General features: G+C 56.4%; 2 protein-coding genes across 9 annotated transcripts in view; both read right to left on the bottom strand.

The window, feature by feature from the left end:
- Window positions 1–1,039: 1,039 nt before the first annotated feature.
- Window positions 1,040–11,048, bottom strand: SCN1B (sodium voltage-gated channel beta subunit 1). Of its 2 annotated transcripts, XM_034944677.4 has the most exons (6): window positions 10,646–11,037; window positions 8,799–8,965; window positions 7,754–7,994; window positions 2,230–2,371; window positions 1,782–1,853; window positions 1,040–1,691 (listed from the first exon to the last, which is right to left on the bottom strand). In XM_034944677.4, the coding sequence occupies exons 1-5, from the start codon at window positions 10,683–10,685 to the stop codon at window positions 1,787–1,789; spliced, it is 657 nt and encodes a 218-aa protein (XP_034800568.1). In that variant the 5' UTR covers window positions 10,686–11,037; the 3' UTR covers window positions 1,040–1,691; window positions 1,782–1,786. The 2 variants fall into 2 exon arrangements, with proteins under 2 accessions (XP_034800568.1, XP_034800569.1); XM_034944678.4 differs by lacking the exons at window positions 1,040–1,691; window positions 1,782–1,853; window positions 2,230–2,371 and having other exon boundaries at window positions 7,380–7,994; window positions 10,646–11,048.
- A 3,953-nt stretch (window positions 11,049–15,001) lies between these two features.
- Window positions 15,002–27,352, bottom strand: part of GRAMD1A (GRAM domain containing 1A) — a 30,470-nt gene continuing 18,119 nt past the window's right edge. For 3 of the 7 annotated variants that reach the window (XM_063600127.1, XM_003816092.4, XM_014342626.5), the window contains 11 exons: window positions 27,079–27,277; window positions 25,495–25,638; window positions 22,153–22,271; window positions 21,929–22,071; window positions 19,855–19,958; window positions 19,596–19,769; window positions 19,422–19,509; window positions 18,549–18,560; window positions 18,129–18,236; window positions 17,925–18,045; window positions 15,002–15,422 (listed from right to left, as the gene is read on the bottom strand). In XM_063600127.1, the coding sequence (XP_063456197.1) occupies window positions 15,330–15,422; window positions 17,925–18,045; window positions 18,129–18,236; window positions 18,549–18,560; window positions 19,422–19,509; window positions 19,596–19,769; window positions 19,855–19,958; window positions 21,929–22,071; window positions 22,153–22,271; window positions 25,495–25,638; window positions 27,079–27,277 (1,305 nt within the window). In that variant the 3' untranslated portion in view covers window positions 15,002–15,329. The remainder of the gene's footprint in view (window positions 15,423–17,924; window positions 18,046–18,128; window positions 18,237–18,548; window positions 18,561–19,421; window positions 19,510–19,595; window positions 19,770–19,854; window positions 19,959–21,928; window positions 22,072–22,152; window positions 22,272–25,494; window positions 25,639–27,078; window positions 27,278–27,352) is intronic. The other 4 variants (XM_024926553.3, XM_024926555.4, XM_055104458.2 and 1 more) reach the window with 2 other exon arrangements.

The following is a 27,352-nucleotide window of genomic DNA, read 5'->3' as shown; positions in this document are numbered from 1 at the left end:
GTGCAGGCTGAAGGGTGGGGGTCTGACCAGAAGAGATCAGATGGAGGGCCCTAGCTGCCCTAAGCCCACTCCAACCTCGCCCAGCGACCCCTTCCCCCCGCCCTTTCTGCGTCCTCCAGCCCCAGGTCCTGGCTGTGCCCGCCACTTGCTGCACCTCTGCCTAATTCCCTGCCCAATTCCTGGGCCCCAACCCCAGCCCCAGCCTCTCCCGCCTGCCCTGCTCATCCTGCCCCGGCCCCTCCCCCGCTGGCTTCCTACAAGTCACGGGGCTGGTTTGCTTTGGCAGCCTCCGCCCGGCCGCGGTGACCTCTGGAGCCAGAAAGTCCTAGCACTAGATAGGGGGGATGGGGGGCTTGGCCGGGAAAACACAGCGCTAAGGGCAGAGGCCCAGGCCAAGTGGCCGGAAGCGTCCGCAGGCAGATAACACACTGTCCCGCCAGCAGCCAGGCGCGGCCCACGTCAGACCCAGGGCCAGGTAAACACCAGACGTGCAGGGTCACCGCCAGACACCTGCCCGTGCTCAACCACACGCCGGACACAGTCGGCCTCGGCTGCTTGCCCCAGATAGGCCACCCGCACAACCGGCCCCACCCGCTTACCCACACGTGCCCGCTGTGCCCAGCCAAACCCACCTCCACCGCACCCATTTCCTCCACTCAGCCCAGGGCCCCTCATTGGGACACGCTGGTTTAGCCTGGCTTCCTCTGCCTTTCCATCCATACCCGTCTCTCCTTCCCTCTCCTTCTCCCCAGCGCCCACCTCTCCAGAGACTCACACTGCTGGGCACACCACACACCCCATGCCACCCCTGCACCCCAGCATCAGCCTCGATTCTCTTCCCTCCACGGCACCCCCTCCCTTCCTGGCTCCGTTCCACTCTCCCTCACCCCTGAGCCCATGGCTCCCCCAACCCCGACACAGATCAGGCACTAAGTGGCTTCACCTGTGGGCCCTCAGGTGGGGTCCCTGGAAAGCGGGCTCTAAGATTCGGGGACGGGAATGGGGGGAAGGTGACGGGGCTCACAATCGAAACTATGCATCAAGTCCAAGAGTCTTTATTTCATGAACAAAACTACTTCTGTAAAGAGACGAGGCTGAATGGGCCCCTTTCTAGGTGGCCACAGTTCAAGGCTGGTGAGAGAGGGCGAGGTCGGGCCGGGGCAGGAGTGCATTACAGGGAGGGGGGACCCCAGGTCCAGCCGGAGGAAGCGGGAGGGGAAATGATGCCGGGGAGGGGGAGTCGGAGTGGGTCCCAGAACCCCCTGCCCTAAACTGCTCCAGCCCATCATCGCGACCCCTGCCGCCAGGCAGGGAGGAGGCGGGGAGGGGCTGGCCCCAGAAGTGCGTGTCTGAAGCGGCCAATGTGTGCAAATCAGCAAGGAGGAGGGGTGCGGGGCCGCTGCCCCCACCTCACCGCCCCCCTCCCCAAACAGGCAGCAGAAGCAGGGTGGGGGCAGCGGCAGTATTGCTTTACCCATCATGCATGGCGGTGCGCGGCCGGCGGGGCAGGAGCTGGAGGAGGCGAAAGTGGGGGTGCGAGCCAAGCCCCCGCCCCCTCCCACCCCAGTGGCTCCGTCGGCAGGACTCTGAGGCTTTCTGGGGCCCAGGAGTGGCCACCCCAACACTGGGGGCAGGCGGTGCCTGGAGAGTCCCCATTAGGGCTGGCTCTTCCTTGAGGCGGGGCCCAGGGCCTGAAGGGGAGCAAGAGAGGGGGAATTAGGGACCTGGGGGACTTCGGCCCCTCCCAATCCCCTTCCCCTCTGCCCGCCCATCCGCCTTACCAGGGCTATTCGGCCACCTGGACGCCCGTGCAGTTCTCTTTGCTTTCGGAGGTGATGGCCAGGTATTCCGAGCTGTGGGGGAAAGGCCAGGTATACAGTGACCCCATCATCAGACCGACCCAGCCCCCGGGGGATGGGGGAAGGTAGCGGTCTCCACCCCAGGTACACAGGGCTCCTTAGTTAGAGAGAGAAGGAGTCTACGGGTGGACTCCTCAGGGTCTTTGAGGAATCTGGCTGGGAGCCTGGGCTCCTGAGTTGGAGGGAGGAAGGGGCTGGGTCTGACGACCCCTATCCTGTGTCTGACAGGGAGCACTCCCCTCTGGGTAGTACTGAGAGATGGCGCCCTGGGCCGCTCCGCTGCCTCCTCCCTGCCCGGGCTCCGGAGTTCCTCTCTGGCAAGTGTGACGGTGCCCTGGGTGCCCTCCCGCCTCCCAGCCACCCTACTCACGCATTCTCTTGTGCAGCAGTCTCCGTGGCGGCAGCGATCTTCTTGTAGCAGTAAATCATCTCTGCCACGAGCCATATGGTCAACACCACAATGAGCACATACATCATGATCTCAGACACGATGGATGCCATGTCTCTGTTAGCTGCAGGGGCCAGGCAGGGTTAAGGGGGTAGCCCAGGCTGCATGACAGCCTGAGTGTGCTGTGAGCTTGCTGTGTGAGCTTGGACGAGTGGCTCAACCTCCCTGGGCCTGGTGTATGCACTGTGATTATTAATACGCAGCCTTGGGTAGGCCTGGTGGGGGTCACCCTCAACCTGCCTCCGTGTGTAACTCGAGGCCACATCTGTGTCATTCTGGAGGCCCTCAGCACAGTGCCTAAAAGCCGTAGCTCTGCAACCAGAAGGCTCAGGTTCAAAGGCTGGCTCTGCCACTGGCCAGCTGTGTGACCTTGCGCAAGTGACTCAATGTCTCTAGGCCTCTGTTTCTTCAATTGTAAAATGAATACCTCCTTCATCAGAGTGCTGTGAGAATTAAATATGCTTTAAAATCCTTAGAATAGTGCTTGATCTATAAATAGCACTCAATGAAGGTTCACTTGTATTAGTATTGTTATTGTTGTTATAACTGGGGCTATAAAGCCTAATGGTTAACAGCTGGGGCTCTAGGGCCAGACTGCCAGGGTTCAAATCCCGGCTCTGCCTTTTACTAGCTGTGTGACCTCAGGCAAAGGACTGCACCTCTCTGAGCCTCTGTAAAATGGAGATGGGAACACTCAGACCCTCTCACAGGGTTGCTGGAGAGGAAATGAGTTAACACCCGTAACATGCTTGGATGAGCTCGCAGCCAGCACTGCTGAAGTGTTGGCTATTTTCCGGAAACCCTACATCCTCTCTACAGCACTGGCCCTGCCGATTGCCAGCTTCTTCTCCTTGAGCCTAAATTTAAACTGTAAAGGGAACGCATTCAGCCAGGGGACCAGAGTCAAAAGCCACTCTGGTGTCCTCGGCTGGATTTCCTAGGTGTCCATCCCACATCTCTGGCCCCCTCCTAGATGGCTGAGATCCCATTTTCCCTGCTGTCCTCAAATGGCCTCCCTCTGCTGTGAGTGGGGCACTTTCTTTGGCTCCACCCTGTGCAGATGGCACCAGTGCTCTCTGGGCCAGAGTAAGGGAGGGAGCGGGGCCGGATGCCCCCCCTGCCTGCCCTGCCCCAGCTTCCCTGCGGGAGGAGCTGAGACGGGGTTTCCTTCTCATTCCTTCCTTCCTTCATTCATTCTTTTCAACAGACTTTATTTTTTTAAGAGACAGGGTCTTGCTCTATTGTCCAGACTGGAGTGCAGTGATGCAATCATAGCCCACTGCAGCCTGGAACTCCTGAGCTCAAGCAATCCTCCTGCCTCAGCCTCCTGAGTAGCGGAGACTACAAGTGTGCACCACTAGGCCAGGTGAATTTTTTCCTTTTTTTTTTTTTTTGGTAGAGATGAGGTCTCGCTGTGTTGCCCAGGCTGGTCTTGAATTCCTGGCCTCAAGAAATCTTCCCACCTCTGCCTCCCAAAGTGCTGGGGTGACAGGCATGAACCACTGCACCTGGCCTCCACACACATTATTAATATGTCTCATGTTGTGGGGGCCTGCCATCAGTCAAGCTCTGTGCTAAATTCTTTATCCAACCATCTCCTTGATGCCTCGGAAAGCCTCAAGGATGAGCACATCCTGGCTGCCCATGGTGGCTGGTCTCAGGAACCACTCTGAGCTGGATGCGCACCGGATAAAGCCCCGTCATCGGAATTCTTGCCCCCACTCCTGGAACTCAGTGCCCAAACGGATTTAGGTAACACGGCATCTCACAGGCAGCCCGCAGATCTGAAGGCCAGCCGCAACTCTGCAGGCCGGATTTCTCACCCGCCTCAGACGCTGCTGTGCCTCAAGGCATTTTCCACTCCTGTTGTGTGGATCCGAAATAGTATTACTGTCCCCATGGGTCCCCATCTGCCTTCTCCTAACACAGGTGGGCAGCCCTCAGCAGCTTCCCAGCATCTTCTCCACCTCTTCCAGGTCAGTGAAGTTCTCACCACCATGACCCGTCGCCTCCACCTATGGAAATGGCATGGCTCATTCCTCAGGGGTCATTACCAGGAGGCAATATAGGTCGATGGGCAATACTGAAATTGCAGCGAGATGGTGGATAAAAATAATAAAAAGGTCAGTGTGGTGGCTCATACATGTCATTCCAGCACTCTGGGAGGCCAAGGTGGGTGAATCACTGGAGGCCAGGAGTGCGAGACCAGCCTGGTCTACATAGCGAAACCCTGTCTCTACTAAAAATACAAAAGAATTAGCCGGGCGTGGTGGCGCGTGCCTGTAATCCCAGCTACTTCGGAGGCTGAGGCGGGAGAATCGCTTGAACCCGGGAGGTGGATGGAGGCTGCAGTGAGCCAAGATCGTGCCACTGCACTCCAGCCTGGGTGACAGAGTGAGACTCTAACTTGAAATAATAATAATAATAATAGGCAGGGCATGGTAACTTATGCCTGTAATCACAGCACTTTGGGAGGCTGAGGTGGGTGGATCACCTGAGGTCAGGAGTTCGAGACCAGCCTGGCCAACATGGTAAAACCTCGTCTGTACTACAAGTACAAAAATTAGTTGGGCATGGTGGCGTGCACCTCTAATCCCACCTACTTGGGAGGCTGAGGCAGAAGAATCGCTTGAGCCCGGGAGGTGCAGTGAGCCGACATTGTGCTGCTGCACTCCAGCCTGCCTGGGTGACAGAGCGAGACTCCATTGCAAAAATAATAATAATAAGGAATGGAATAATAATAAGGAATGTTAGCAGTGCTAACAAATACAGTAATATTGTGGTATTGTGGGTAATGAAAAAATACAATAGCACAATGAGTCATGTTAAAAATACTGTAGTATCAGAGGTAATGATGAATATAGTATGGTATAGAATGGAATATTTTTACATACTACAATAGGATTGATTTTTGAAATACTATAGCATAGCATGGTGGGTAATAAAAATACCCGCCATGGTGGGGAACGTTAAAAATACACTAGTATGATGGATTATAATAAAAATACTGTAGGCCAGGCGCGGAGGCTCTCTCCTGTAATCTCGGCACTTACGGCGGCTAAGGAGGGAAGATTATTTGAGGCCAGGAGTTCGAGACCATCCTGGGCAACATAGCAAGATCCAGTCTCTACAAAAAAAAAAAAAAAAATTGCCGGGCGTAGTGGCTCACACCTGTAGTCCCAGCTACGTGGGAGGCTCAAGCAGAAGGATTGCTGGATTTCGGGAGTTCGAGGCTGCAGTGGGCTATGATCACGCCACAGTATCCCAGCCTGGGCAACAGAGCAAGACTTGGTCTCTCTTTAACAAAAAACAAAAAACTGTTGTGTTTGGCAATATTATGATAGTAAAATATATTGTGTAATATAAAATATCCTATAGTGGGTAATATAAAATACTATAATATAGTGGGTAATGTTTAAAAGGCAATACTACATATGGTGGGTAAAAAACACTAGAACTGGGTGGATAGTGCAGAAAACACAAACTCTGCAGGGCCAACATAAGGAACTGCATATGATGGTAAATGCTGGTAAAAGCACAGGCTGTGGGATGTAGTGTCATACAGTGGACAATCCTAAAAAAGAGAGGCTCAGGCCAGGCGCAGTGGCTCACGCCTGTAATCCCAGCACCTTGGGAGGCCAAGGCAGGTGGATCATTACCTAAGGTCAGGAGTTCGAGACCAGCCTGGCCAATGTGGGGAAACTCCATATCTACTAAAAATACAAAAATTAGCTGGGCTTGGTGGCACATGCCTGTAATCCCAGCTACTCGGGAGGCTGAAGCAGGAGAATCACTTGAACCTGGGAGGCGGAGGTTGCAGTGGGCCGAGATCACACCATTGCACTCCAGCCTGGGCAACAATAGCAAAACTCCGTCTCAAAAAATAAAAATCTAAATTAAAAAAAAAAAAAAAAAGAGGCTGTATTGGGTCACGGCGTACAGAGGACACAACACCCTGGCCAACTGCCAAACAACAAGATGGAAAGAACCTGGGTGGCTGAACAGTGCCCTGGAGCCTCCCACCCTCTCCCCATCTCACCTCTGCAGATTTGCAAGAGCAATAACACAGGTTTTGTAAAGTCCCAGTACCGCAGGCATCTTTGTCACAGCAACTCCGCAGGCGGGGCTCCATCATCCATGTCTGCGGGTGACCCCCACCCCCCAGTATCGTGACAAACACCAGAGTGGCTCAGACATGCCTGCTGAATTGCATTCTGCTACACCAATTTGACAATAAACGTAAAAATGCTAATTATAAAAAGAAACCCACAGGCTCTGGCTGATCACAGAGTACAGTGAATCATGCCAAGAACAGAAACACAGTCACCCAAGCTCCTCTGGATTCAAGTCCAGCTCCCAATCACATGACCTTGGCCACATAACCTTCCCTCCCTGAGCCTTGGTTTTCTCATCCGTAAAATGGGGATAGGAAGAGCCCCTACCCCAGAGGGTGGGGAGAGGATTCACTAAGGGACTCTGTGTAAGGCACTGAGGCCAGCACCCATCTCACAGAAAAGACGGGCAGTGCGTGCTGCCCATGAGGATGTGTGTGCCGTGGCCCTGAGAGACCTTTCTGCCACGGCTTGTAGCTGCTTCAAGGCCTGGGCTGTTTCCCCAACTCTAAGCCAGTGGCCACAGGGCGCTGGACAATTGCAATTGATGCTGAGCAGAAGATGGATCAGAGAAGGGGCGGACCTCCCTCAAAAAAGGGGTCCAGGGTGGCTGAGGCAAAATGATGAGACGTTCGAAAGCGCTGTAGACCCTTGCTGCTCAGAGGGTGGGCCCCGCACCTGTGGCCCTTCACTGCCTCACCTGAGAGCTTTAGAAAGGACCCCTGGGCCCGCCCCAGAGGTGTTGAGTGAGACTGCAGGCCAGCGCGGCTCCCCCGGGGCAGGAGTGCAGAGGGGTGTGCGGAACTCTGCTCTAGGTGGCACGCTCTCTTGCCTCATCACGACAGAGGGCAGCAAGGCTGAGCTACTCAAACAGTAAGAACCGCCACGCTCGCCACCACCTGCAAGGCTCTGCTGGAAGCCAGGCATGTGCCTGCAGCTGCTCAATCCTCATGAACCCCATGATAGAAGAATGGCTCAAACCACACCCCGAGAAACACATCGGATTATTATCCCAGGCGAGCCCAGGACAACCCTTTGGCTCAGAGACAGAAGGCACCTGCCAGAGGTCATACAGCACAGGTGACAGAGCTGGGTTCTGTACCCGGAGCGTCTGTGGGGGACAGGCATGCTTTGACCTCTCCGTGGGCTGGAGGGAAACAGAGGCCAGAGCTGGAGTGGGCAGGAGGGGCTGCTCCCCTCCCCCTCAGCCTGCTGCTGTGGGCGGTTGGCTGGCCAGGCACAGAGCCAGCCTGTCCTGTCCACTACCTGCCATCTGTCCCTCCATCTGGCTCTCCGGTGGGTGACGGTAAAGGGGCAGGCAGCACCCGACTCACCTTTGTCCACTACCTCAATGTGGATCTTCTTGACGACGCTGGTGTTGTGCTCGTAGTTTTCGAAGAAGAGCAGGCGGTAGACGTGGCACTCGTAGTCGCCCGAGTGGTTGTAGGTGACGTTGGTGATGAAGATAGACAGATCCTGCAGGTCTTTGGTGCCCCGGCTGCCATTCCACACCACGCGGCCCTCAAAGCGCTCATCCTCCTCCAGCTGCAACACCTCATTCTCATAGCGCAGGATCTAGGGGTAGGCAGGGAGGGGAAGGTGTCACTGCCTGGGCCTCTCTTCCCTCACCTGACCCTGATTCTGTCCCCTGCCCTGACACCCACAGACACAGATGGCACACAGATGGGCTCAGACGCCTTGACCTCAGGCAGGGAGGGCACCGGGGTGGGGGGCTAGGATCACGCCTGGAGTCATCCAGACCCCGCTTTTGCCTCTAGCCGAGATGCACACGCCCACACACACGTTCCTCAGTCATCCTCCCAAGCCCCATCTGGCCTCTAGGCTATCATTCTCTGCAGTTCTTTCCCAGCCACCAGACACACTCCTCCAGCAGACACAGGGCAGCCTGATTCCAGCAGCTGGAGACCCCAACTCTCCAGCACGTCACAGAATTTTATGGTTCCTTCACCGATATGTAATGCAAAATACACACATAGTTTAAAGGAGGTTAAAAAAAACAGTTCTGTCTTCCCTCCGTAATGACTATCGGAGACATTGTTTGCTGGTGCCATATAAGTCCATTGACATTTATTTCATGCCAACCATGTGCCAGGTGCGTCAATGCATTCAGTCCTCACACAAACCTATGGGCTAGAGACCACCGCCACCCCGTCTTTACCGAGGAGGAAACTGACTTTCAGAGAGGCTCACTGACTTGGCCAAGGTCACCAGCTGGCCACTGGTGGAGCCAGAATCTGAATCCAGGTCAGCAATCACAGCATATTATTAAACAAATAAGCCCCCTCCCTGAGATCCAGCCCCACCGCCTCCCACTTGTGGTCCCCTGCCCTCCCATGCCCGTGCCTGGCACCCGTACACCTTGACAAACTCCTCAGTGCCCTTCTGGCGGAAGGTCCACTCGGTGAAGGTCTCAGCGTTGGTCTCGCTGCGGCGCTTGCAGGAGATGCAAAGAATTTTGAAGGTCATCCCATACACGGCCTCGGTCTCCGAGTCCACCTCCACGCAGCCCCCGCAGGCTGAGGACACTGTGGGGACAGCAGGCTCGGGTCAGGCAGAGGTACCCATTGCCCTAAGCAATGCCAGACCCCTCACAAATCATCTGTTCCCCCCTCAATGATTACCAGCAGACAGGACTGGATGCTAGGCTGAGCCCTGTCACTCACTGCGTGACCTCAGCAAGTCATTCATCTCTGAGTCTCAGTTTCCCTCTCTCTTGTTGAAAGAAATGGTCCTTTCCTTCCAGCAATGGCTGGGCCCATTTTCATAAATTAGGTAGGGCCTTGTACATGGGAGGCCCCATAAATGGGACTGTCAACGTTGCCGGTAACTCAGACTTTTTGCTACCCGAGCGCCCCTTCCTCAGAAAGTCCCTTGCTGGAGGAACCCAAGCATCTAGGTGGTAGAATGAGAATTCCATCTAAGTTAGAAGTTTAAGGTGGCAGTCATTTTCACCATTAAATTGTAAAACCAGCTAGCTCCAGCAGAAATGGGTTGGGAGAAAGGTCTGGGGGTGGGGGATTGTGGGGAGGTGGGCACTGAAACCGGGGCTGACCCACACTCAGCCCCTCTCCACAGCCCCACAAGCCCCTGTGTGAGCCATCCCCTCCCCAGCCTCTCCTGCCTCCATCATCCCCTCTTCCCCAGGCTCCTCGCCTCTAGAGCTCTTCCCACCCCAACCCCATCCACTACTCAAAGCTTTCCTGAGCTCTCTCCTGCCCCAGGGCTTTTGCAGCCCACTGAATTCCAGTCTTAGAATTCCTTCACACTCTTACCTGGCACCTCCTTTCTGCCTCCCAGCACTCTGTAGCTAACGCTGTGTCTCTTCTGCTGCAGCCCTGTGCTGTCCTTGTTTCCTGATCCTCAGGACTTCTCATCCATCCGCCTCCCCTGCGGTCCCTTTCAGACTCCCTGAGGGCCTCTGTCTCAGTCCCTCCTATCTTTGTCCCTCTCAGGGGTCTCTCTGAAGGTCCCTCCACTTTTTGTCCACTCTCTGGGGTCAGAAGGAGACCTCTCCTAATCTCTTTCCACCTTTCCACGTCTATCCCTTTTCAAACTCCATGCAAGATTTTCTCCCGGTGTTCACGGGCACCCGCATCTCCCTCTCTCTTCTCTCCATCTCCTTCTGTCTTTCTCAAGTTTCCCTTTCTCCATCGCGCTCAGTCTCTTAACTCTCTCTCTCTCTCTCTCTCTCTCTCTCTCTCTCTCCAATACCCCTCTCTCTGTCTCCGTCTCCCCCTTGACCCCCATGTCCCCAGCATCCCAGCGGACCACTCCGGTGCGCTCCGAGTCCTTCTCTGTCTCTCGCCCCCTTCCTCCCGTCTTCATATCTCCCTGTCCCTCCGTCTTTCCCGTCCCAGTCTCCGGGCGCCGCCTTCCCCCCACCCCCCTCCCGCGGCTGTGGGTGTCACATTGCAGCCTGCGGGGCTCCGGGAGCAGCTGACTCCGCGTTTCCTCGCCCCCGGCTGGGCGCCTGCAGCCGCGAGGCTGTGCCAGGCCGGCCCCCGCCCGCTGGAGACCACCCTCACCTCCACTGCCCTCCCCAAGCCCGGCTCCCGCGCGCACAACTTCTGAAGCTGACTTGGCGGGCCCGGGGATGGGCCGGGGGTGGCCCTCGCGCGGCTGCCCCGAGTCCCGAGCGCCACTCCCGCCGCCCCGCCAGTGCCCCCGCGGTGCCCCCCGGCCGCGCGCGCCCCCCGCGCACTCACCCAGTGCCGCGCCGACCACTAAGGCCAGCAGCCTCCCCATGGCTGCGCGGCGCGTGCTGCGCCCCCCTCCCGGGCCGCCGGTATTAATAGCGGGGCGAGAGGCGGCGGGACCTGGCGGCGGTTAGAATGTCCCCGGGAGCGCGCGGGCGCAGCAGCTGCGGCTCTGGGACCGGCGAGGGGGGAGGAGGGGGGGCGCGGCCCCCCCGCTCCGGTTACCGCCGGGGGCCCAGCCCCGGGGCCCGGCGTCCGGGCATCCCCGCCGCGCGGGCGGCGGCCGCTGCTCGGGCTGCTGCGCTGGCGCGCGCAGCCGGGCACATCCGCTAGGTGCACCGACCCCGGTCCCGCTCCGGCTCGGGCGCGCTCGGGCGCGGACCGCGGTCTCCTGCGCACTGCAGCGGCGGCGGCGGCGGCGGCGGCGGCGGCCTAGGGAGGGAGGAGGGAGGAGAGGGAGGGGGCGGGATGAATCACCGCGGGGGGAAGGCGCGGCCGCCCAGCCTTTGCCGCAGCGGCCCGGGAGGCGCCCGCTGCACCGGCCTCTCCGGGTGGCGCAGGGACCGCGACTTCTGGGAACGGGGAGGGTGGTCTGTGTGTCTCCGACCCCGCTGGGGCTCTGAGGACCCCCCCCCCCCACCTTCCCAGGGAGTCTGGAAAGGTCACCCCCAGAGTCACAGGAGGACTTAGAGCGCAGTTTGGGGGCCGGGTTTCCGACTTCAAATGATGGAGGTCATCCTCAGGAGTTCCAGAGGGCGAACCTCCAAGTTATCTCCCCTGAGCCCTGATATCCAGGCCTGGGGGTCAATGTGCAGGGACCCCAAGTAGGCATTAGAGGAGGGTGGGGGGCCGTCAGGCTAGGACTACAGCTACAATCCAGACCTCACCCAAGCAGGCGGGGCACCCTGGAGAGAAGCAGCCCCGGGAATCTGGAGGTGCTGTTTCAGGAGGAGGACCCCTTCATGATCCCCTGCACCCATTTATGTCCCTGATGTCACCTTCTACCCCTCTTTCCTCCCACTCCACTCTGGCTGTTCAGGCCCTCCTGCTGTTCCCAACACAGGGAACCCGTTCCTGCCTCAGGGCCTTGGCCCCAGCTCTCCCCTCTGCCCCTGCTCTCCCCCCCTGCCCCGCCCCTCTCCCTGGGCCTCCATGGCTCCAGTGTCACCTTCGTCAGGTCTTCTGTGTCCCTTCAGGGTAAACTGCCTTCCCCGCTCCTAACCTGACCTCCTTTACTCTTGTTGAGTGTTTTCCACAGCAGCCTCACTACCTGACATTATGTTCTTTTTTTTTTTTTTTTTTTTTTGAGACAGGGTCTGGCTCTGTTGCCCAGGCTGGAGTGCAGTGGCCGATCTTGTCTCACTGCAACCTCCGCCTCCCGGGTTCAAGCGATTCTCCTGCCGCAACCTCCCAAGTAGCTGGGAGTACAGGTGTGCACCATCATGCCTGGCTAATTTTTTTATTTTTTAGTAGAGACAGGGTTTCACCATGTTGACCATGCTGGGATTACAGGTGTGAGCCACCCCCCGCCATCCCAGCACTTTGGGAGGCCAAGGGGGGCAGATCACCTGAGGACAGGAGTTTGAGACCAGCCTGACGAGCATGGTGAAACCCCGTCTCTACTAACAATACAAAAAAAATTAGCCGGGAGTGGTGGTGGGCACCTGTAATCCCAGTTACTTGGGAGGCTGAGGAAGAATCGCTTGAACCCAGGAGGCAGAGGTTGCAGTGAGCCAAGATCGCATCACTGCACTCCAGCCTGGGCAACAAGAGCGAAACTCCGTCTCAAAAAAAAAGGCCGGGCGCAGTGGCTCACGCTTGTAATTCCAGCATTCTGGGAGGCAGAGGTGGGCGGATCACGAGGTCAAGAGATCAAGACCATCCTGGCCAACATGGTGAAACCCCATCTCTACTAAAAATACAAAAATTAGCTGGGCGTGGGGGCACATGCCTGTAGTCCCAGCTACTCAGGAGGCTGAGGCAGGAGAATCGCTTGAACCCGGGAGGCAGAGGTGGCAGTGAGCCGAGATCACGCCACTGCACTCCAGCCTGGTGACAGAGTGAGACTCCATGTAAAAAAAAAAAAAAAAATCTCCCAGGTGAGGATATTGTCTTGTGTCTCTTGCACCTTGAACTGTTCCTGGCACATTGTAGGTACTCAATCAATATTTGTCAAACAAATAAATGAATGCCAATGTTCACTAAGTCCTTGGGATTTGCAGAACCCACTCCTACTGCCCCAAACCTTCAGCGAGTTCTATTATCCCCATTTTACAGATGAAGAAACTGAGGCTGGGAGAGGGCCGTGCCCTTGCCCAGAGTCATGTAGCTGGCCTAGGATGGATGTGGAATCCTGCCCCAGCAGTGGTGAGTGGCCTGTCCTACCAGTAGGTTCTGCCAAATGGAGAGAATGGAGGTGGGAGTTCTGGGCTGTCAGGACCAGGGTGGGAGTGAGACTCTCAGCTGAAGGGTCACTACCCAGATCCTAGCCTCCAATTCCGGGTGGGGTAAGGTCTCAGAATTCCCCTGGCCCAGCCCTGCCAGGCAAGAGGAGCCAGGGTGTGGGGCAGGACCATGGCAGAGGGGCAGGGAGCCAGGGACATCTGACACCTCTGTGGTCTAGACTTTTACTCCAGCACCTCCTGAGCTGTGAAATTCCCCTGCAGAGAATAACCCTCTTGCTGTTCCAGGCCCTTCCACTGGTGGGGGATGGTAGGTGAAGGCACAGTGAGGACAGGCCTCAGCACTGGACAGGAGGCACCTCACAGCCCTATAAGCTATGTTCAGTGAGCACCTACTATGTATGGGCTTGGTGCTGTTCTAAGCATTCTAAGCACTTTACTAACATTAGCTCATTTAATTCTTCCTATAGGTGATATTATTATTATACCCATGTTACAGATATAGAAGACTGAGGCTCAGCGTGGGTACCTTGCCATGATCACACAGCTAGAGGATAGGAGAGGCTGGCTCTGCCTCCTATGCCACTCCTGATCCACTCTCCAATCCCTCCTCCAGTCCCCTGCTCCAAGCCATCAGTTAGGATGATTCTTATAGCCGGGGGTGTGACATGCCAAAGGTGTCTCTACCCCACATACTCCCTCTGGAACCAGGACAAGGTTTGCGTGAGGTGGACCTGGGTTCTTTCTGGACCAGGGACTTTGCCTCCAAGCTCATTTCCTCATCTGTAAAACAGGAATCCAACCAATGTCAGCCTGAATGGGCTGTGGTGGGGTCCTGAGGGGGTTAGGACCTTGCATGTAAATGTGGAGACCCCAGGGGTCAGGCCTGGAGTCTGCCTCCCTGCTGGGTAGCCTCCGGCGTGTACATCTTTGTCTCCACCTCATGGAATCACTGTGAGAATAAAATGAACATCAGATCTTGGCACAGAGCTGGGTACGTACGTACTTGGTACTCACTACACGAGTTACTTTTTTCCCTCTATTTTTATGGAATAAGTGTAACATTTATTGAATATTTCCTCCATTCCATCTGTGCCAGGCCCTGTTATAAGTAGCCACATTTATGAACTCCTTGAACCTATAATAGTGGTTCTCAAAGTGTGGTCTGGGGCTGGGCGTGGTGGCTCACGCCTGAAATCTCAACACTTTGGGAAGCTGAGGCGGGAGGATCGCTTGAGGCCAGGAGTTCAAGACTGGCCTGGGCAACGTAGTGAGAGCCCATCTCCAAAAAGAAATAAAAAACTAGCCGGGCGTGGTGGCTTACACCTGTAGTCCCAGCTACTCGGAAGGCTGAGGTGGGAGGATGGCTTGAGCACAGGAGGTTGAAGCTGCTGTGAGCCATGTTTGTGCCACTGCACTCCAGCCTGGGCGACAGAGACCCTAACTTAAAACAAACAAACAAAAACCAAAGTGTCGTCTGGGATGGCACCATGAGCAACTCCTGGGAACTCGTTATCAAGGCAGAATCCCAGCCCTGCCCCAGACCTACTGAACCAGAAATTTGGAGGGAGGGGCCCACAGTCTGTTTTTCATCAAGCCCTCCAGGAGATTCGAATGCAGCTCAAGTTTGAGAACCACTGCCTTCTAACAACCCTGAGAGACAGCTACTGCCATTCTACCCATTGCACAGGAAAGCGCACTGGAGCTCCAGGGGGCTGACCTGCTGCATTTACACCACTGCTAGGAAGCAGGATTTGAACTCCGGCTACCAGAGTCTGTCCCCGGAGTTCCTGCGTTGACCTCGGATGATGTAAAGCTTGTGTAAGATGCTGCAGGAATTCCAGATCGTTTCAGTGACTATGGCCCCAGAACACAGACAGAGGCCCCCTCCCCACCATGGCAGGATCCGAGTGCAACAGGAGGCTCCCACCCACTCCCAGGGCCCCACAGGCACAGCCACAGCCACTTCTGACCCTTTATTGGGGCACTGTCGGCCCCAAATAAATATAATACATTAAACCCAGAGCTGAGGGAATCGTGCACCCCAGGAGGCGCCCCCCACAACCTCAGCCGGGCAAAATAAGTTAGTGGGGGGCCTGCCAGAGGCCGGGCCAGCTCCCTGGGCTAAAGTGCATCTCGGTTCCGTGGTCCCCACGTCTGCACAGCCCCTGGTTGGGCCGTCGGGAGGGGCGGGTGGGAGATGCCTGGCGCTCACACCGTGCCAGCAGTGGCCGCCGAGGCTCTGTGTGTCCATCTGTCCATGTGGGGGAACAGCTGCGTGGCCGGGGTCCTCAGGAAAAGCTGTCATCGGGCCGGGGCTGGGTGTCAAAGGGAGGGTCTGAGACTGTGATGCCTTGGTGCAGCTTCTCCAGCGAGAACTTCATCTGCGGGGAGGAGGTGAGCAGGGTCGGGGGTGAACGCTGGAGGCTGGGGGGTGATGTCGCCCACCCCCACCTTGCCATTGAGAAACTGAGGACGGTCTAGAGGCCATACTGCCCCACCCCAGGGTCCCTTGGTGAAAAGAGCACAGCCATGCTGCACCCAGTTTAACTTCTCAGAGGCAGCAGAGGAAGGGGCTTAGTGTGTGCCTGTGACCCCGATGGCCTAGGTTCAAATCCCGGCTCTGCTGCTTGTTACCTCAGTTAACCTCAGGCAAGTCCCGTAACCACCCTGAGCCAAAATCCCCTCATTTGAAATACGGGTCTATAACACATCTGCTCCACAGGATTATTTCAGGGTTCTGAAGACCACTGAGAACCTGGTGTACACTAAGTGCTCAGCACATGTTAGCTGTCACCATTACCCACTCTGTGACCTCGGGCAAGCTCCTGAGCTCCTCGAACCTCTGGATGCCTCATATCGCCTACCTATGTATAAAACCGGGATAACGGCCGGGCACAGGGCCTCATGCCTGTAATCTCAGCACTTTGGGAGGCTGAGACCGGTGGATCACTTAAGGTCAGGAGTTCAAGACCAGCCTGGCCAACATGGTGAAACCCCGTCTCTACTAAAAATACAAAAATTAGCCAGGCGTGGTGGCAGGTGCCTGTAATCCCAGCTACCTGGGAAGCTGAGGCACGAGAATCGCTTTAACCTGGAAGGCAGAGGTCGCACCACTGCAGGCCAGCCTGGGTGACAGATCGAGACTGTCTCAAAAAAACTGGGATAACAAGAGCATCTTCCTCAAAGGCTGGCTGTGGGGATAAAGCAGTCATGCTTAAAACCTAGAACAGCCCAGCTGCAGGTAAGTGCTCAGTCTACATCTACTGTGAGCACCAATCTGTGACGTCAACTCTGCACCCTTAGCAGTTTGAGAGAGAGGAAAATGATAAAAATTTAACTCAGGGCCAGGCGTGGTGGATCACACCTGCAATCCGAGGACTTTGGGAGGCCGAGGCAGGAGGATTGCCTGAGGCCAGGAGTTTGAGACCAGCCTGGGCAACATGGTGAGACTCTGGTCTCTACAAAAAATTTTAAAATTGGCCAGGTGTGGTGGTGCCTGCCTATAGTCCCAGCTACTCAGGATGCTGAGGCAGGAGGATCACTTGAGTCAGGAGTTCGAGGCAGCGATGAGCCATGATCGTGCCACTGCACTCCAGCCTGGGCAACAGAATGAGATCCTGTCTCAAAAGAATAAAATAAAATAACGCAGGATGGGGGGCCCTGCCTACCCTCTCTCTGAGTGATGGGGCCTCAGCCTTCATCTCCTCCCCACCCCGTCCTGCCCCACCCTTTCCAGTGTGAGCCTCTCCCAAGCTTGATTTCAGGGGGCAATGAGACCCCTAAACATGAGCCTTCTGATATGGAAGGGTCCAATGAGACAAGATTTTCACCGTCACCCACAACTTCAGCTCTGATGGCCTTGGAAACGCAGGCAATGCCAGACTCTGTTTCCCATCCGCTTTCCCCCTCGACACCTTCCCCGAGTGCCCAACACTTGCTCTGAGCCACCACAACTGCTGGCCTGACACCTGCTCTGACCCACCGCAACTGCTGGCCTGACACTTGCTCTGACCCACCGCAACTGCTGGCCTGAGTCTACTGGGGCCTGAGGGAATTGTCGTGTGATGACATCACATTTATTGGGCATCTGCTTTGTCCCTGGCACTAGGCTCACACTCAGGACAGCCAGCCCACATCCAGTGTTTCCTGCAGGCCTGGCACCACTCCCAATGTCAACTCGTCTCATCCTCACAACAGTCTTTGAGGTAGCATCAGTCATTATCCTGTGCACAGAGGCGGCCACGGCCACCATGGCAAAATCACTTGCACGAGGTCACACACCAGAATTGGAACCTGGTTGTCTGAGTAGACATTGTCCCTGAACTACACTGGGTGTCTGGGTCCACTCCGTTTTGGAGATGAGACCTCAAGTCCTTTGGAGAGTCTCTCTCCTTCAGACCATGTGACCCCTTAGTTACCCCAGAGGGGGGTAGCGGGTAGAGGGACCACACGTGGCCTGCCCTGCCTGTTGTGATGTGTCAGGGGTAGGCCTGGGACCCCAGCAGCCAATGAGAGTAAGCTCCGTGGTCCCCTGTGGGGGGAAAAGGGTGGCCTCCAATGAAGCCAACCCTGGAGATGGGCACAGGGCAGAGTGGGCACGAGAGACTGACTCTTACTGCCATTGAGTGACCAAACCCGGCCATGCCTAATGTGAGACGCCTCTGGACTTTTCTCCAGGACGTGAGCCAATCAGTTCTGTCTTCCATCCATGCTTCCATGCTTTCCCCTGCAATGCTGTGGGGTGGGGACTCTGAGTGGCTTCCTCATTTTACAGAGGAGGACACTGAGACCCGGAGAGGGGAAGTGCCTGCCGCATGGTGGGGTTTCAACACAGGACCCTGCAGCCCTGCAGCCCCGAGCCCTGCCCGAGCGGCGCCTCCTACCTCATCTAGGAGCTCCACGGAGGCCCGCAGGATCTGCCTCCACTTGTGCACCTCCACGCTGTGGAATTGCTTCTGCAGCGCCAGGATCTCGGCCCACTCTGTGGCCGTCTGGGGGAACTTGCTGTGGGGATGCCAGGCCTAAGCAGGGCCTTGGCCTCCCCCGATGTGCCCAAGCCCCCCCATTTCCCCAGGCTACCCACTCACCCCTTGGCCAGGGCCAGGCTGTGCCAGGACTCAAAGGTGTGGGCTGTCCTTTCCAGGGACCAGAGGCGGTAGAAGAGCAGGACGTTGAGGGCGATGAGGATGATAAGGCTGGGGACAGGGGTCAGAGGTCAGGATTCCTGGGGTCTAGATGCTCTGAACACCCCCAAACAACTACATCTTGTAGGGACACCTCTATCCCCCATTGCAGAGGAGGAGAATTAGGCTCAGAGAGGATGAGAGACATGCCTAGGGTTGCACAGTCCATAGCAGGAAAGTCAGTGTTCAAACCCAGGTCTGTCTGATGCCCATACCCTTGACTGCCATGCCAGGCCACCTCCCTGGGGAGCTGGGGGGCGTGGGGTGGGGAGAAGAGGCTGCAGCAGGGGTGGGGTGCAGGGAGGGGAGGACTCAGGACCCTACCTCACACAGATCCTGCAGCAGCAGCAGTGAGGGGAGACAGAGAGATGAGCGCCGCCTGGCCTGCCCCCGCCACCCCCAGCCCTCCTCACCCGGGGCAGCTCTTGGCTGAGAGCACCACACCCCCTCACTGGATGAGAGCTGAGAGCTGAGGCTCAGAGGCTGAGCATGTAGCCGGCCTGACCCTCACCTCCCAGGGTCTGCTCAACCCCGGGATCCTGCTTCTGTTTCCTCCCAGCGTCCTGCCCGCCAACTCCTGCAGGCTTCTGGGCAGGAGTGTGGGTTCTCCCTGCCCAAGCCCTTAGCCTACGCGGTCTCCACTCTCTCAGGACGCCCATCCTGACTGCCCCCTCTGGCCTGGGAGGAAGCCGCCGCTGGCCTCCCAGGGCTTCCCCACTCCCAGCCCCAACCCCTCTGCCCATACCTCCCCCATCTCAGCCCGGATCACTCTGGTCTGGTGTGAGGTCTATCTTTTCCTCAAGGTCACTGCTGTGTCCTCAGCATCGCCCAGCTTAGGAGTGGGCACAGAGAACATAATGTGCATAAATGACCTCGCTTGTTAGGCACACCTCTCCCTGTGCACCTAATTCCAGAATCTTTGTGTGCCTGCTCCTCCAGAAAGCCCCCCTTGATCCTTGGGTGAGGTCAGGCCCCTCTGATCTCCCATAGCCCCCCCGGGCTCTGCTGTTCTAGCAGGGAAGGCTTCTCCATGACAAACCGGCACATCCCAAACATTGCCTTGTCTAATCCTTGCTGTGAGCAAACCCACGCTCCCACTTAAGCAGAGAGCTCAAAGAGGCCACACACTTGCCCAAGGTCACACAGCCAGGAGGCAGGTTCAGGCCTGTGTGGCCACTGCTCCTGTCTCTTACTCACACAATGCTGATGAGAACCAGGGCACTGGGGATGCCTGCCCCGGGGCCCTGGTCCACAGACGGTTCGGAGAAGCGGGAGCTGAGGGAGCCTGCAGGAGAGCAGCTTGGAGTCAGATGGCCCGGTCCAGGACCCCCGATCCTCTGCCTACCCCAACCCAGCCCCAACGGAACGCACCCGAGGTGTGCATGCCAGCCCGGGCACAGGGGTCAGGATCTGGGTGCTGGGGCCCGTCCCCGTGAGCCCGCCAGCTCAGGGGCCGCTTCCGCCGCCGCAGGCCGGATAGCAAGCCCCGGGCATCCTTCCCGCCTTCCTCCAGAGACAGCTTCTCAGCCTTGGCGAGCTCTCGCTCTGCGTAAAAGAGAGGGGGCTCTGGATGTCCATACCTGGCCAGGCCATCCCCCAACCCACGCCCTGGCCGGCCTTCTGTCCCTACCCAGATGGTGGAAATAGTCTTCAATGCCGCTCCACGAGTTCTTCTCAATGAGCGACTTCACCAGGCTCCACGGCTGCTTTCGGTAGCGGATCTCAGAGGACACTCTGGGGTTGGGAGATCAGGGGAAGGAGGTGAGGGTCTGACTCCAGCCCTGGCTGCCCCATCCCACAAGCTGAGTTCTTTCCTTCCCCTAATTCAGAGAGGGCCCCTTGTCACTCACAGACAAAACAGATGGGTTCCCTACCCCCCATGGCTTCCCTGGAAACCCCATACACCACCCCGCCCAGCCCAAATGCCAGCCAACTCAGCCCTCGGTCCTTCTCCACCCATGCCCACTACCTGGGCAACGCTCCCGGCGGCCTGAGCCCTGTCTACTCACAGACTGACGTCTTAACCAGACCATGCCCCTGAACCTCTTCCATTCGGCTGCTGCACCCCAGCTCCACATGGGCTCAGCTCAACATAGACAGCTCAGTCCCAAACTGAGCTCCTGGTCTTTCCCCAAACCCATTCCTCCCTGCCGCCCCCATCTGGGTCAAGGGCAGCTCCGAAGTTGTAGTGATTTGGGCCAAATGCCTCAGGATATTCCTTGAGCTCTCTTTCCCTCACCGCCACATCCAATCTCTCAGCAAATCCTGTCAGCTAAACCTACAAAATCTCTCCAGAATCTAAACTCTTCCCCCTCCATTTCCTCACCCTGATTCAGCCTCCGTCCCCTCCAGCCTGGATGTCCCAGCAGCCTCCTCCCTGGCCTCCCTGCTCCTGTACCTGTCTTTGCAGTCTGTTCCCACCAGAACAGAGGGATCCAGAAGGAGCCTGGGACCACCTGAGTCAGGTCAGCGCCCTCCTGGCTCAGAGCCCTGGCCTGGTTGCACCTCACTCCAGGTAAAGTCAAGTCTTCACCATGAGCCACATCTGGTTCACCTTTTTTTTTTTTTTTTTTTTTTTGAGACAGGGTCTTGCTCTGTCGCCCAGGCTGAAGTGCAACGGTGTGATCATGGCTCACTGAAATCTCCACCATGTCTGGCTAATTTTTTAACTTGTTTTTTGTTTGTTTGTTTGTTTGTTTGAGACAGAGTTTCACTCTGTCACCCAGGCTGAAGTGCAGTGGCCCGATCTCGGCTCACTGCAACCTCCACCTCCTAGGTTCAAGTGATTCTTGTGCCTTAGCCTCCCAAGTAGTAGGGATTACAGACGTGCATCACTACCCCCGACTAATTTTTGTATTTTTAGTAGAGATGGGGTTTCACCATGTTGGCCAGGCTGGTCTCGAACTCCTGACCTCAAGTGATCCACCCACCTCAGCCTCCCAAATTGCTGGGATTACAGGCGTAAGCCACTACGCCTGGACCCTGGCTAATTTAAAAAAATTTTTTTTTGTAGAGACAGGGCCTCCGTACGTTACCCAGGCCACTCTTGAACTCCTGGGCTCAAGTGATACTCCTGCCTCAGCCTCCCAAAATGCTGGGATTACAGGTGTGAGCCACTGTGCCAGGCCCCGGTTCACCACTTTAATCTCAGCTCCTACTCACTCAATCTTACTCCACTCCAGCCATTGCCCACGCCCCTGCCTCAGGGCCTTTGCACCTGCTGTCCCAAATGAGTTGCTCTCAGCTCCTTCAGGTTCTTGGTGAAACATTTCTTTCCCAGCAGACCCTTCCCTGACCAGCGTGTCGGGTGTAAAAGCCTCCACACCCTGCTTCTTTAGCCTGCCGTGTTTCCCTCATTTTTCTCCATAGGCCTAACTGCCAGTGAATGTTCTGCAGATTTTCCTGATCATTTCTCTATTGTCCAATTCCCCACTAGAATATGAGCTCCCTGAGAGAGGTGATATGGCCTGGCTTTGCTGTATCCTCAGAGTCTTGAGGCTCAAACACCCTCTGTAGATGGGAGGAGCCATCCCAGGGCCACTCTTCCTCTACCCTCCACTATTCGGAGGCCAAGGGCCTCAGGAACCCCACGCTTCTGTTCCTCCACCAGGGTGGGAACCAAGGCTCTGCTGTTGACTTGAGGAGTGGACAGGAGGCCCTGGGGCCACCAGGGTATCGGGTGGAGGGGCCCAGCCACCACTCACCGGAGCCGCGCCTTGTTCCGGGCCAGACCCAGGATGCAGTAGCGGTGGGCAGTGTAGAAGTAGTCCTGGTAGGGGATGCCCTGCGTCAGCACCTCGGAGTCCACCACACACCCGCCGGCCTGGGGACCGCGCCGGAACAGCGTCTGCAGGGACAGACCCGGAGGAGTCAGGGCCACCCCACTCACCCAGCTGCCCCACCCACCCGGCTGCCCCACCTGGCCCACCTGTGTCTCCACCACAGAGGCGCTCTTGGGGCCCAGTGGGTTGCTGATGGGGATGGTGTACGTCAGCACCCGGCGCTGGTGGCACTTGCTGTCCCCACTCCAGGGGCTCAGGGTCACGTCTAGAGGAGGGAGGAGCAGCATGAGGAGGCCACACCCCAGTCCTTTGCCCACAGGCCACAGGAGACTCAGCCTTCTGGGAGGTCTCTCTGGGGACCTGTCCCAATCCCCACCACTCCTCTGTGTCCCCACCTTCCTTCCAGGAGCCTAAAACGTTAGCTGTTGGGGTAGGGCCATCTCCTCCACTGCTGCAGCCTCAGTTTCCCCCTCTGCACCCGTCTTGGCTTCTGCCCTGAGCATTGGACCTGTAATCTTTTGAACACCTTCCCCTGGAAGGTCCGTGGACCCCTCGAACCCACCGAGCTCCACACAGCCTCAGCATCTCCCCAAACCTGCTGCATCTCCCAGGCCCCCACTCAGGGGTGGCCCAGGGTCCTCCAGGCTCCCACTGGAGTGGTAGGCCTTGCCCTGGACACCCCCTAGTCAGACCCCTAGATGGTTACCTACACTGTGTGTTCACCAAACCTCCTGAGCGTCACTCCTGGTTCAGCCCATCTTTGCCTGCCCAGTGCCCCTGCCAGCCTTCCCTTGAGTGTCTGGCCTCAGTCTCCCCATCTGGTCCAGGGGCATCTTGTTAAAGCCAAGCCTGACTCTATCCCTTCTCTGCCTAGAACACTCCATGGCTCCCCAGTACCCCTAGAACAGAGTCTGAGTTTGGTATAGTTTGGATATTTGTCCCCACCCAAATCTCATGTTGAATTGTAATCCCCAATGCCGGAGGTAGGGCCTGGTGAGAGGTGTTTGGATCATGGGGGCGGATCCCTCATGGTTTGCTGCTGTCTTCATGATAGTGAGTTCTTCCGAGATCTGGTCATTTAAGCGTGTGGCACCTCCCCTCCACTCTCTCTCACTTGCTCCCCCTTTGCCTTCCAGCATGATCAAAAGCTCCCTGAGGCAGCCGGGCACGGTGGCTCACGCCTGTAATCCCAGCACTTTGGGAAATTTGGGAGGCCGAGGCAGGAGGATCACCTGAGGTCAAGAGTTTGAAACCAGCCTGGCCAACACGGTGAAACCCCGTCTCTACTAAAAATACAAAAATTAGCTGGGCGTGACGGTGGGCGCCTATAATCCCGGCTACTCAGGAGGCTGAGGCAGGAGAATGGCTTAAACCCAGAAGGCAGAGGCTACAGTGACTCAAGATTGTGCCACTGCATTCCAGCTGGGGCGACAGCAAGACCCTGACTCAAAAATAAATAAATAAATAAATAAATACGTGTTAATGATCACAAATTTAATGTCCACTCTGTCAGGCCTATGCAGGGCTTGGAGGCCAGTGGGAGACCAGGATAGATGAACTCCTGTCCTTAGCACCCAGGATCTCTTGAGAACAACAGGAAATATCTATAAATAAAAACCACACACTACTGGCATGGTGTGAGTTAAGGGCAGAAGCTGTGAGTATCTGGGGGTATCTGGGATCTGAGGAAGGTAAGGGAAGGCTGCCAGGAGGATGTGAAATCAAAACCAAGGCCTGAAGGAGGAACTGAGGAAGGAAGGGGGTCGGGGCAGAGGAGCCCAGGAGGCCGCGTGATACCAGTAAAGGCCCTGAGGCTGGAGGCCAATATTGAGAGAAGTCCCCTGAGGCTGGGATGGGGCAGCCAGGTATGGAGAGGGGCAGCCACAGCTCTGGGTGAGGCTGAAGGGTTGACATGGGACCAGCCAAGGAACTTGGGAGGCTACAAAAGAGATTCAAGCAGGGGAGGAGCGTGTCAGATGGGAGTTTCTCTTTGTTTCTTTTTCTGTATTGATGAGACATGCAGTATCCCCTGCAGTCAGGAAGATGGTGCCTTGTGTTGGGGGGCTACAAGGCCCCCAAAACTATGCTTATGTCCTAAAAGGGCTGGCGTGTCAGGCTGAGGAGCTCTGTATTAGGCCATTCTTACATTACTATAAATACCTGAGGCTCAGTAACTTATAAAGAAAAGAGGTTTAATGGGGTCACAGTTCCACAGGCTGTATAGGAAGCATGATGCCGACATCTGCTCGGCTTCTGGGGAGGCCTCAGGAGCATTTTTTTTTTAATGGAGTCTCTCTCTGTCACCCAGGCTGAGGTGCAGTGGCATGATCTTGGCTCACTGCAACCTCCACCTCCTGGGTTCAAGCAATTCTCTCACCTGAGCCTCCAGAGTAGCTGGGATTACGGGTGGGCAGCATCATGCTCAGCTAATTTTTTTTTTAATTTTTGTAAAGATTGAGTCGCATTATGTTGCCCAGGCTGGTCTCCAACTTCTGGGCTGACATGATCTTCCCACCTTGGCCCTCCTCCCACCTTTTTTTTTTTTTTTTTTTGAGAGAGTCTCGCTCTGTCGCCCAGGCTGGAGCGCAACGGCACGCTCTTGGCTCACTGCAACCTCTGCTTCCCGAGTTCAAGTGATTCTCCTGCCTTAGCCTCCTGAGTAGCTGGGATTACAGGTGCTCGCCACCATGCCTGGCTAAAATATTTTTGTATTTTTAGTGGAGATGGGGTTTCACCATGTTGGCCAGGCTGGTCTCAAACTCCTGACCTCAGGTGATCCACCTGCCTCGGCCTCCCAAAGCGCTGGGATTATAAGCGTGAGCCACTGCGCCCAGCACCCCACCCCCCGCCCCTGTTTTTTTGAGACAGAGTTTGGCTGTGTCACCCAGGCTGGAGTGCAGTGTGATCTCAGCTCACTGCAACCTCCGCCTCCGAGGTTCAAGCAATTCTCCCACTTCAGCCTCCCAAGTAGCTGGGACTATAGGCGTGTGCCACCACACCTAGCTGATTTTTGTATTTTTAGTAGAGATGAGGTTTCACCATGTTGCCCTGGCTAGTCTCACACTCCTGACCTCTAGTGATCTGCCCACCTCGGCCTCCCAAAGTGCTGGGATTACAGGTGTGAGCCACCGCACCCAGCCCCACCTCAGCCTCTTAACTTGTATTTATTAAACGCTTACTATATGGTATTGCTCTAGGAACTTTTCTAGTATGAACTCACTTAGTTCTCATGATAACCAATTAGCCAGGTACTATTATCATACCCCCATTATACAGAAGGAGAAACTGAGGCACAGAGCGTCTCAGAACTCTGCCCAAGCCTACCCAGCTAGTAAGTGGCAGAACTGCTTCTGGTCTGACAGACATTGCTTTTCACCACCCCGCCTTGCCCCACTGGCTAGCAGTGCCTTCCCCTCTCCTGGGCTACCCTTCCTCACCCCTCCCCTGCACCTGGGTAACCTCAGCCTCTCCTTCATGCGCCCGCTGACCTGTGAACTTGCACTGCTGTAGGAAGCCCTGGAGGAAGGGCGAGTCCGAGAAGAGCATCTGCTGGAGCCGCTCGGCGCCCACATGGAAGACAGAGTTGATGAGGAGGCGGCCGGAGAGGTCGGGAAGCAGGGCAGCCAAGTCCGCTGGAGACACAGGAGAGCCGAGGATGATGACTGCCTCCACTCCTCCCTCCCTCTGCGGGCCACGCCTCCCCACTCCCAGGCCTTGTAGTGTGCATGGGCGGACCCAACCTCCTGGAGCACAGCTGGACACTGACACAGAGCCCTCCTGTGACTCAGGGATGGGTTGAGGGTGGGCACGTGCTCCAGGCCCAGACAGACAGCCACTGTGCTTGGTTCTGGGTGGAGAACACACCTAGGCCCTGAGATTTAAATCACAGGGATTCATTATCAGATAGCACGCCTCCTGGGAGCATCAACCTAGGGGCACAGCAATTGGTTCAGGGGTGAGTGGGTGGCCCAGGTCTATCCGATCAACCACAGTGACTGGTTCAGGGGCAAGCACGCTCTCAAGTTGGCCCAATCAGAGCCAACCCTAGGGTGTCCGCTGTAGACACTAGGAAAAATAGGCTGCTCTCTCTCATTGGGCTGGTCTGGGGCAGGGCTGAGACCATCTCTGCCCCATAAGAGACAAGAATAGAGGCTAGCTGAAAATTAGTGGAGAGAGAAAATGAATACAATAATGATAATAGAAATACTAATAGTCAATGCTTACTAACTGACCCAAGTGCTTTAGATGTATGAAATCACTTAATTCTCTCCCTTTGTTCGTTTTAGTGACAGGGTCTCGCTCTGTTGCTCAGGCCGAAGTGCAGTGGTGCAATCATAGCTCACTGCAGCCTCCAACTCCTGGGCTCAAGCGATCCTCCTGCCTCAGCCTCCCCAGTAGCTGAGACTACACAGGGTGCATGACACCATGCCTGGCTAATTTTTAAATTTTTTGTAAAGACAGGGGTCTCACTACGTTGCCCAGGCTTGTCTCAAACTCTTGGCCTCATGTGATCCTCTTGCCTTGGTCTGCCAAGTAGCTGGTACTATAGGTGTGCACCACCACACCTAGTTTTTTCCTTTTTTTTTTTCTTTTTTGTACAAAACGGGGTCTTGCTTTGCTGCCCAGGCTGTTCTCCAACTCTTGGCCTCTAGCAATCCTTCCTACCTTGGCCTCCCAAAGTGCTGGGATTACAGGTGTGAGCCATCACACCCGGCCTCATTTATAGTCTCTTAACAACAATCCTATGAAGTGGGTATTATCATTGTTAACCCCATTTTCAGAGGAGGAAAGCAAGCTCAGAGAAGTTACATAATTTGCCCACGTGACATGGTCAGGAAGTGGTGTGACCAGGATGTGAACCGCGGCAAGCTGCCTTCAGTCTGTGCTCGTGTTCACCCTGCCATGCTGCCTTCAAAACAGAGTAAAGACAGAGATTTCTAGCAACAGCGCCTGAACACCATCCCCCCTGCCCCTGGATTCTCAGTGCTGCGGGCGAATCCATCCCCTCTTGCTTAAGACTGAGCGAGGCTTGCAAGTACCGGAGGCGAATGAATTGGGCCCGCCTGCCTCACCTTCCTCCCCAGTGGATGAAGAGGAGTTACTTGTGTCTGTCAATAGCTCCTCACTGGGCAGCAGATCCAAGGGGCCCAGGGTGGTGGGCCCGTCAGGCTGGGTGGGCTCTGTGCTCGGGGGTTCAGCCACCGGGGTCACTGTCTGGCTGGAGGAGGCGTCTGGCTGGCTGTCTACCTGCTCCTCCTTGTCCTCCTCTGCCTGTGGAGAAAGGCCCGATGCAGCCTTGGCCACCTCCATCCCAGCCCCAGGGCTCCCAAGTCCACACTGGCCACA

Source organism: Pan paniscus, chromosome 20 (genome assembly GCF_029289425.2).
Source record: "Pan paniscus chromosome 20, NHGRI_mPanPan1-v2.0_pri, whole genome shotgun sequence".
In the NCBI taxonomy this organism is placed as follows: domain Eukaryota; kingdom Metazoa; phylum Chordata; class Mammalia; order Primates; family Hominidae; genus Pan; species Pan paniscus.
This window is presented reverse-complemented; position numbering and strand designations above follow the sequence as displayed.

Excerpts from the sequence above, each read along its gene's own strand:
- SCN1B (XM_034944678.4), bottom strand. The coding sequence starts at position 10,685 with ATGGGGAGGCTGCTGGCCTTAGTGGTCGGCGCGGCACTGG. Across the intron at positions 8,966-10,645 it reads AGTGGTCGGCGCGGCACTGG|TGTCCTCAGCCTGCGGGGGC; the intron begins GTGAGTGCGCGG and ends CTGTCCCCACAG. Across the intron at positions 7,995-8,798 it reads GCACTGAGGAGTTTGTCAAG|ATCCTGCGCTATGAGAATGA; the intron begins GTGTACGGGTGC and ends GCCTACCCCTAG.